The following is a 10,169-nucleotide window of genomic DNA, read 5'->3' on the forward strand; positions in this document are numbered from 1 at the left end:
AAATATGTACCCCTTTTCTGGTAGATAGGAAATGTAAGTACAAAGAACCCGAAGACTTCAAGAGTTGAAGACCCGAAGACTTGAAGAGTTGAACACTTGAATATGTATGATGGAAGCTTACATGTAATAGATAGGATTTTAATTTTTCACTATTCATTGTGCACGGTCAAAATTAGCTGGCTCAATTTTGACCATTTCGAAGTCCATGACCGATATCGAGTTTACTTTTCATGAACTTTATATATGTGATATATCATATATGTGAAAATGATGCATGAGTAAAGTGAAACTTTATAATTCTTAAAATTTTTCATTTATTAAATATTAAACATCGTAAGAAATCAAATATTTTTCTTAGCACGGTGTCGGCTATGGCAACATAGGGGCAACGTGTTAATTTTAAAATATTTTGATTTTCTTATTTTAAACATGTGATGTTGTATCACTTAGAAACTTTGCTTTTCAAAAACTCACTAAAGGTGAGAAAAGTCAAGGTTCAACTCTACTTGTTACCAGGATGGTGGGTTTAACTTAACTGAGTTCATTGGGCTAAGATGCCCCCTTAAGGTGAGGTTCAATGGGCCATGGAGCCCAAGTTTAATAAAATCGAATCATGCATGAGATGTATTGGCAAGAGTTGGCCAGTTACAAATTTTTCAAATTCCAAGATGCCACTTAAGGTGATGAATGAGATAAATTTGTAAGACATCGATTACCCATTAGAAATCTTTCAACGGGATTTCCGTATCTTGCTTGAGAAGTGCAGGATTCGAAAAATTTAGTGGGAGAACTATTTGATTATATAATCGAAAATCAAATAGTTTAATAAAGAATCGTGTCTAATAATTAATGTTATTTTCTGCAGTTATTTTGAAATGGCTTTAAATCCTTTGTCAAAAATACTCGAAGAAAACAAACTTACTGGACCAAATTTCACTGATTGGCTCCGAAATTTGAGAATCGTTCTCAATTTAGAGAAGATCGGTTATGTTTTGATCCAAGATCCTCCATTGATTGGTATCATACCAGATGATGCTGATGCTGATGTTGATCAACTTGTTGTTCATAATGCTAATGTTGCAACATTTGAAAAGTGGAAGGACGATGATCTGAGGGCTAAGAGTTATATCCTTGCCTCTATGACCAATGAGTTACAACGTCAGCATGAAAAGATGCCTGACGCAAAATCTATGGTCAATCACCTACAAGAGTTGTACGGTGAGCACAGTAGGATTGCACGTTATGAGGTTACCAAGGCCTTATTTCGAGCAAAACTACAAGAAAGAGGAAATGTTGGAGATTATGTCTTAAATATGATTGGCTTATTGGAGAGATTGGAAGAATTAAATATCTTCCTTGACTCTGAGCTTGAAGTAGACTTAATTCTACAGTCTCTTCCAGATTCTTTTGGGCTTTTCATAATGAATTTTCACATAAAAAAGCTTCATTGTTCCAAATCTGATCTGCACTGCTCATGCTACAATGAAGGGCATGAACATTGATACTATTCTTTTGGCCTCTTCCAAGTCAAAGAAGAAGAGAAAGAACAAGAAGGTTTCTAGAGAGAAACCAACTGGGGGAGTGACCAAAACAAAAGGAAATGTTGCAAGTAAAGGAAAGTGTTTCCATTGCAAAAAAGAAGGGCATTGGAAATGAAATTGCACAGAATACCTAAAGTCTTTGAAGGTCAAGGACAATGAAAAACCTTCAGAAGGTATGCTCATTAAAGAGACTAATTTTAATTGGTCTAAATAACTACTTCTTTGATAATATACTCAGAAGCAACTTCACATGTTTGTGTATCCTTGCAGGATTTGAGAAGAAGTAGAGAGTTGACTGAAGATGAGATTGCTCTAAGGATGGGAAATAAAGCAAGAGTTGCTGCATTAGTTGTTGGAGATTTATCTATTTAGTTTTCATTTAATCATATTTTAAAAGACTATTTATGTCATTCTAGTATTTAAAACATTATTTCCATTCCTGTTAAGAATAATTATGAATTTTTCTTTTCAGAATAATGTTTATTACATTTATTTCAATAATAAATGCGATGGCACTAAAATATCGTTAAATGGTATTTATTGTTTAAATATGATTGATGATTAATAAATGAGCAATTAATACATGTTGATTTATATATGATCCATTTAATGGATCTTAGATCCTAAATGAAGTTCCATCTAAGTTTGTTTCTAAGACACCATATGAGATATGGGAAACCTCATCTTAAGTATGTTAAGATTTGGGTTACACGGCTTATATCAAAAGCCTAAAACAGACAAATTGGAAACAAGATATGAAAAGGTAGAAAGATATAACTTGACAAAGAGTTTGTTAATAAATCTTCCTAGCCTAATCAGATTTAAGAATCTGTGCAATATGAACCAAGAGTTATGCCTCCTCTTTGGATAAATGTTAGGCATAATAAGGCATATTATAGTTGTCTTCATGATGTAGAGAGTGTTTTTGCAATTGGAGATAATGTGTCTAGTGTAACACCCCTCGGGCCGGCTTACCGTACATCCTGAGGAGTCTGGTTTGCCGTACAACCCAAGGTGTTACCGCCACACCCAAAACAAGTTCTATCATCCCTTTGACAGACCCCGCTTCAGGTGCACAGGCTAAAAGAAACTTACTCAACACACACAGTCACTCACTTTGAAATAACATACAAGATATATATATATATATAAATATTTACAAAGTAAGTACCGGAAATTTTTGCCTAACGGCCAACATAAGTTTAAAGCCATACATGTCCCCACTAACCAAGATCAGTCACTCCCCTGGCTACAAAATATATTTACACACAAGGAATAAACCCCTACAGACCTTCTGTGCATCCTGCTTACACGATCTGGAGATACGTCGGACCCGTAAACTCACCCCCGGACAAGATGCCATTCCCCTTCGTACCATGTGATATGGTCTAGGAACCGGGAAGCGACTATGACCATAGACCACTCCTCCCAACTCTCGGGAGGACTCGGGTCCCAAGGGTAAGGATAATAAACTATAAACTCTAGGGGTTACTTCCTACCAGCACCTCGATGGGGTAAAAACCAAAAGTGGCCTGTACGTCAGGACCCTCAGGAATAGGAAGAACACTATTTACTGCCGGTGAGCTATTGGGAGCTGTAGGAGCATAGCCAGGCGCATAAGGGTCAGGGCCACTCATCTGCTGTACAAAAACGTCGTAGTCCATGCCACGACCTACACCTTCCGACGAACTAGGGGAGTTCGTCGGACTGCAAGAACTAACGCTGAACTCCATCTGAAAGCAACACATTGAAGTGTAGTTAGCGCGACGGCTAAGCAAGGAGATCCGTGGATCGCCCAAACTTAAATAAAGGTTTTCTAAAACATATATTTTTGATTAAAGTATAACAACACAGTGAAACATATACGTACGTAGAAGAAATCATATCACTTAGTCAAATTGGACTTCTCTTACAAATAGGAAATAATATTTTCCTCCAGTCAAACCTGTAGTTATTCAAACTAGTTTTCAACCGTTCCTCTCAAGGAGCTTTCCATCAATTTCCATCTCATCTCCGCTACAGAGTAGCCATATCTCCTTACAAAAATTCACTTAGTTTCTTCTTCGAAAGTGTGAGGCCTTTGGAGCACTCTAATTGTCTCCCTCTTTGACCACTTGGATCATTGATCGGGGTAGTGGTCGTTCCCGATCTAACGCTGATCCCTTGGCACCAGGTACGTTAAAATGATTCCCAGTCGGCCTAACCGGGTCCGTTAAAACGAAACCTGCCCGCAATAATCGGGGTATCTATACCTTAAGTGTGCACACCCCCGTGGGAATACCGCATCCGACGAGTTATATAGTACCCAGCGACTAGACGTCGCATAAGTATGAATTGGATGTCATACGGCACAACATTTAATATGTAACAACCGCTGGGCAAGGGCACTTCATGCAGAGCATATGCCACCCGTGGGTTAGTCAAGGTCCTCCTCCTCTTGCTCAGAAACTAAGGTTTTCCTTCTCTTTTTCTCTTTAACGACATTGGTTTTAACCATTTCTTTTCAGAAATTTCAGCTTGGCGCAGTCTGAAAGATCGAGCCGGTAAGAATAGTTCCCGAACTCTTTTTCACTTGAAATTTTTTTGGTAGAACCCTAACTCATAGTACTTGATGTTCATAAAAAGTTTGGTCATCTAGGTTCACGAATTTACACCAGAAAATTCCCTTTTTGCCCTTGCAGTGTGCTGTCCGGATTTTTTCTTCTCTCTGGACCAGTTTTGGAAAATAATTTTGAAACCACACTTATACTACTCCAAAAATTATGAAATTTTTATGGTAGCATCTACACGTATAGAACTACATGTATAAAAAAAATTGGATCAAAATACCTTACCGATTGTCCCAGAAATTCACGGAAGTTACTGCCAGAACTAGCTTAAATTTCTTGTCATATTTTCACAAGTGTAAGCCTATATGTGGCATAAGATATGATTTATACATACACCTTATATACACCATATACAGGCAACTTATACTAAACATTTTTACTAAATTTCACCAAGTCACAATCAACCATCAATTATTCAAATTTGAGCAATCTAGTCCAACTTAAGGGAACTCCTTACCTCCAAAGTAGTTAATATTGTCTTAAAGATGCTTTTGGTGGATTTTCCCCAATTCCTTCTTGAAACCCTAGCTCCCAATTCATCATCATAACAACAAGATTCAAGAAATCAAGACTTAGATTCTTAAACTAGGAAAGGAAATAAAGCTATCTACCGAATAAAATTAAAGTTTTACCGAATCTTTGATGAAGATGTGAAGAAGGATTGGTTATGGAGTTCTTAAGACTTGAGGTTGAAGATGAAGAAAATTCCCTCCTTTTCCTCTCCCTTGTTTCGGCCAAATGGGGAAAATGAAGACCAAAACTTCATTTCCCACTTATATAATAATATTTAGGGGTGGATTAAAGTGACAAGTGTCACAATCCTAGAAATCTTGGAAAAAATATCTTAACATGGACTGTTTGGGGTTAAAACAGATGAAATTTTGGTAGGAAATAATTTAAATAGAATATTCTTGAAACTAAAATTTTATTCCAGTCAAAAGCTCCAATTTGGGCTAGGTTCGGTACACCGCAGAATCTTCGCGATGTACGATCAAAAATAAATTTTTGCTGCTATGGGCTAATTTAATTCAATAGGAAATTCAAAAATAATGGTATGGTGTCTAGAAATCCCTTTTCTAGGACAAACGAGTCCAAATACTAGTTCCTAAATAAATTTTTTTTTTTTTTTTACGGTTCGTGACCGGCACGAACGATCACAGCTTGATAACAACTATATTTCCTTATAAAAATCCTTTTGACGCATCGGTCACTCATCTCAGGTATGTCTTAGCTTAAAACATATTTCTCGAACCTTAATCTGATCCGGAAATGACGAGGGGTTACATCTAGTGACGATCCTATCATCTACAAAGAGACGATATTAGATATCAATTTTATAATGTGGAACATATGTTTTGACAAGGTAGTCAAATTGTTTGACTATACTGTAAAACATTGATGATCCATATGTATAAAATGGTCAGTGGGAGTGATATCACATTTCTTGTATTATATGTATATGACATACTAATAATAAGAAATGATATAAGCATGATGACTCCAGTAAAAGTTTGATTATCTAAAAATTTTCTATATGATAGATTTGGGAGAAGCAACCTATGTTCTTGGGATTCGTGTCTATAGAGATATATCGGAAAGGTTAATAGGTTTATCTCAAAGTATGTACACAAAATATTGAAGTTGTTCAATATGTTAGATTCTAAGAAAGGTTTTATTACTCTTCAAGCATGTAATTTATCTCTCTAAAGTTTGTGTCCTAGCACAACTGAAGAGAGGGATCACATAAGTAAAATACCATAGGTTTCGACTATTGGGTATCTTATATATGTGATGTTATGTACAAGATTTGATGTTTCTCATGTAGTGAGTGTCGCTTGCAGACATCAATCAAATCCATGTGAATAACAACATCAGTTAAGTAACTAAGAGTTTAGTCTTAACTGATGGAAAACGAGTATTAAAGATTAAAGGATACACAAATTTGATTTTCTATTGGACCATATGATAGAAAGTCTACTTTTTGTAATAGTGGCACAATCAGTTGGAAGAGTTTCGAACAAGAAATGATTGCATATTCAACCACTAAAGCCAAATTTGTTGTTGCTATCATCCTGATAGGTAAACACGCACAAAAGATTGATCCGTATAGCCGGTCCGTTAAGAAGTCACCCGACTGGTCAGTCATAGTCATCAACCCGATTGAAATAAATCACTTGTGATCAACTGGGCTGCTTGTACCGATAGGCCTCGTGAAAAAATGCTCTCAGATCACCCTTGGAGTCGCCCGACAGAAACACACCCGACCGGTCTACCAAAGGATGACCGGTCGGTCAACAATATGACGCAACCTGCAAGCCGAAACCTTATCTTACACAACAAGTAAAGCAGTCCAACTTGCGCCTACAAGGCGGCGAGTGACAACTTGCGGCTCTGCAACCTCGACCAGTCAACCTACACGTAGCCAGCAAAGTGACCCACTGACCGAGTGAAATACCCCGAAAATTTAGCCGTAACAGTGAAAATTTTTTTGTGATCGTAGCATCGCAGAATTTCGCGGTGTACTGAACCTAGCCCAATTTTGAGTTTTAGTCTGGAATAAATTTTTGGTTTCAAAATTATTCTATTTGAATTATTTTCCACCGAAACTTTATCTGTTTGGACCTCAACTGATAAGTTGGAAGATATTTCATTATTTTATTATTTTCTTTCAACCTTATCACACAAGGTGAGACTAGTCAAAGTGTGATCAAATTATAAAAGCCATTTTTTTCCCTTTTCCTTCCTCATTTTCGAAAATACAAGAGAGAGAGAGAGTGTGTGATCACCTTCATCATCTTCATCAAGTTTCAAGCTTCCATATCCAAAAATTCCTACTCAAGTCTCCAACTATTCGGTAAATTTCAATTTTAATCGGTTCAAAAGCTTTGTTTTCCTTCATAGATCATGAATCCAAGAATAGTTTTCTTAAATATGGAGTTATGATGTTATACACTTCCTAGAATTTTTAGGAAAATTTTAGGTAGGAAATCCTATTTTTGCTATTTATTCTAGTATAGTTAGTGTTCTCAAGGATCTAATATTATGTATGTTGTGGATAATTTATGGATTGTGTAGAAGAATCAAAGGAAGTGGAAGAGTGAACATCCAAAGGAAATTAGTGTGAGTTCAAGAAGAAAAGGTAATCTTTATGTCCACCAAAACCTTTTTCCACCTTGATATTCATGAAATTCTTGATAAAGTATGGATATAAAGATTTTAGTAGATGAAATTTGGTGTGATTGTGGTATATCATGAGTATATGTGTAGACATGTGTATGATTATGTGAAGTAATTAGTATATGATCATGTTGTGGTGAATATATGAAGAAGGCATCTATATATGTAAAATCTTATATATATATATATATATTATATACATAGGTATGTGTAACATTATTATTATTATTATTATTATTATTATTATTATTATTATTATTCTTATTATTTATATATACCTATATAATACCGAATATATATATATATATATATAAATATATATATATTTACAGTATATATATATANATATACCTATATAATACCGAATATATATATATATAAATATATATATATATTTACAGTATATATATATATATATTTACCGTATATATATATATATATATATATGTTTACCGTATATATATATGTACATATTTGGTACTGTATGTATGTAAGTGATATGAAAAATTACTATATATGTATAAATAGGTATGATCTTATATGTGTATGGATATATATATATATACGAAGGTAAGTTTATACTATTTAAAGTGTGTTATGTGAGAAAGTAAAGAATGAGATAAAATGAAATTATGGTGTGAGGTTGGAGACTATTCCTTTTAACATTCACAATGGATTCACAAACATTGGGCCCTGAAGTGATTGGTGTTAACCACGTTGAGTAACCTTGTAGAAACAGATCCAGGGTTACTAGAGCTAGTGACTAACCTGCGGGCTTGGAATCCCGACAAGGGGTGTGCACACTAAAGGTCCTAGATCTGCTTCCCCTAGTTGGAATAACTAGGTTGTGGTGAGGTGGTGGAAACGAGAAGGAAATTGTGGTGTTAATCGGAATATCTTTAACGTTATTATGGTAAAAGCTGGTTATTTCTATTTAAATGTTTATATGATTATGAGTACGAGTGTGAGTATGGGTATGATTATAAGTATGATATTGTGTATACAGGTGGAAATTATGATTATTGGCACAATAATGAGGAAATGAATATCTCTTATATGAGAAATCTTGTTGAAAATGTGTTATCATGTGAAATGAACTGTTTTTCGAAAACAAAGAATAAAACTATTTTCCAAAACCATGATTTTACACGGTGGAGTAGGGATTACTTAGCACTATGTGCTAATTCTGTTTTCCAAATGAATTTCAGGTATGGAATAGATCTTGATATCCGAGAGCGATAGAAGAGAAAATGGATCTACTCTTGATGATAGAAATCACTATGGTTTTTGAGTTGTATATTACTGGGATGCAAGGCAGTAATAGTATGTATTAATAAGGATAGTAGATGTAAAGACTACCTTAGCATCTAAGTTGTAACAAACTTAGGTGTGGAGTAGCACTTCTGGATTTTATGCGCTTCCGTTTTGGGAAATTAGTAATTATGATTAATTATACCTTTTCGTATGATGGAAAATCTGGGGGTGTTACACCGAGCCAACAAGAAGACGTCACGTCAAGCCACTTGCAGCTGGTGCATTAAATGCGAAAACCGACTTGATTTAGTATAAATAGGAGAGGTCTCCCCCTCACTTCTGATCTCCATTTGATTGTAACTACTACTACTCACTACTTGTAATCTCCGCCCTGCAAACATCAATCAATATCACGGTCTACACCCCATGTAACCGTTCACTTGTCATTCCCGCTTTGTAATCGCGACCTGATCACCCTACAATAGCAGCCCGCGCTATTCTAAGCGACCCGCTCGTAAACGCTTACCACTCGGGATACCACTCAGCTTCGGACCGCCCGGTCGCCCTACGGTAGACCGACCGGCTGAATTACGAGCGCTCTACCACTTATCAACATACGTATTCGTAGTGTAATCGTAACCCCCGATTCCATTTACGCTATCATTGGCGCCGTTTGTGGGGATCGAAGCGAGACACTCTATTTGTCCCGTTAACTTTTTCACCTTGCTTGTTTAAGATGGCAACCAGCAGGAGGAGTCGGAGCCAGGGCTACGTGCAGAAGGAAGGCTCAACCCGTCAGGTTGGACACCACCCCGACAATGTAGCCGAAACACTCCCCGAAGATGATCTACGTCGACAGTTGGACCGATCAAGGGGCTTGATGAACGAGCTCACCTCCAACCACGCAATACATGATACGCAAACCACCCAACCAGTCGGTCAGAATCCGGACCAGCAAGCTGGAAACAAAAATTTCCACCCCACCATTTCGCTACCAATGAATGGCGCAACCAACCCAAATCTTCATTTGTTGATGGCGTACGCTATGCTACCCCCAACTGGTCAGATGCCGCCCCCAACACTAAGAGCGCTTGAAGGGAACCCTGCTCAAGGAACACCACCGCAAGGATTTGCTCAACTGTATCAACCGTGGCCTGGGACTCCCGGGTACTATGTCATGACGCCAACTCCTCAAGTAATGGTGACCCCTCAAATTCCTGTTGTAGGATAGTAGCAACCGGTAGCTCAACCTTCCCAAAGGCAGTCGCATCTGCCACCCCGAGACCGTGATCCATAAGAGATTCAGTCAGCGGATTGATCGCGAAGACCCGACCAAGAAGAACATCAAGATCATAGTCAACCTGATGTTGCTCAATGTAGGAGTGCCTTCGATCGCATTCGGAAGAGTGCTAGGTCTCTATTAGGGGCTCAAGATGACCATGACCGATCGAGGCAAAGACCACGAAGGACTACAGAAACGGAGAAAAGCAGTACTGGGAGCGCGTCGCGATCTAGAGGGGAAGACAGGACAGGCCGACTGGCTGGTCGGGTTGGTGACCGACCGGACAGGAGAGAGCGACGTCCAAGT

At 37.3% G+C, this 10,169-nt stretch overlaps 1 protein-coding gene and 1 long non-coding RNA gene across 2 annotated transcripts; one reads left to right on the top strand and one right to left on the bottom strand.

Moving 5' to 3' along the window:
• The first annotated feature begins 875 nt into the window (after positions 1–875).
• On the top strand, positions 876–1,502 carry LOC116020210. Its single transcript, XM_031260690.1, has one exon. It carries the CDS (start codon positions 876–878, stop codon positions 1,500–1,502), a length of 627 nt encoding a protein of 208 aa, XP_031116550.1.
• Positions 1,503–3,171: 1,669 nt separating this feature from the next.
• On the bottom strand, positions 3,172–4,899 carry LOC116021308. Its single transcript, XR_004098970.1, has 3 exons — positions 4,783–4,899; positions 4,608–4,674; positions 3,172–3,274 (listed from the first exon to the last, which is right to left on the bottom strand). It is a non-coding gene; the product is annotated as an uncharacterized LOC116021308 (long non-coding RNA).
• Between the last annotated feature and the right edge of the window lie 5,270 nt (positions 4,900–10,169).

Source organism: Ipomoea triloba, chromosome 5 (assembly GCF_003576645.1).
Source record: "Ipomoea triloba cultivar NCNSP0323 chromosome 5, ASM357664v1".
NCBI classification, from domain to species: Eukaryota; Viridiplantae; Streptophyta; class Magnoliopsida; order Solanales; family Convolvulaceae; genus Ipomoea; species Ipomoea triloba.

Coding starts and splice junctions, on each gene's coding strand:
- LOC116020210 (XM_031260690.1), top strand. CDS start 876: ATGGCTTTAAATCCTTTGTCAAAAATACTCGAAGAAAACAAACTTACT.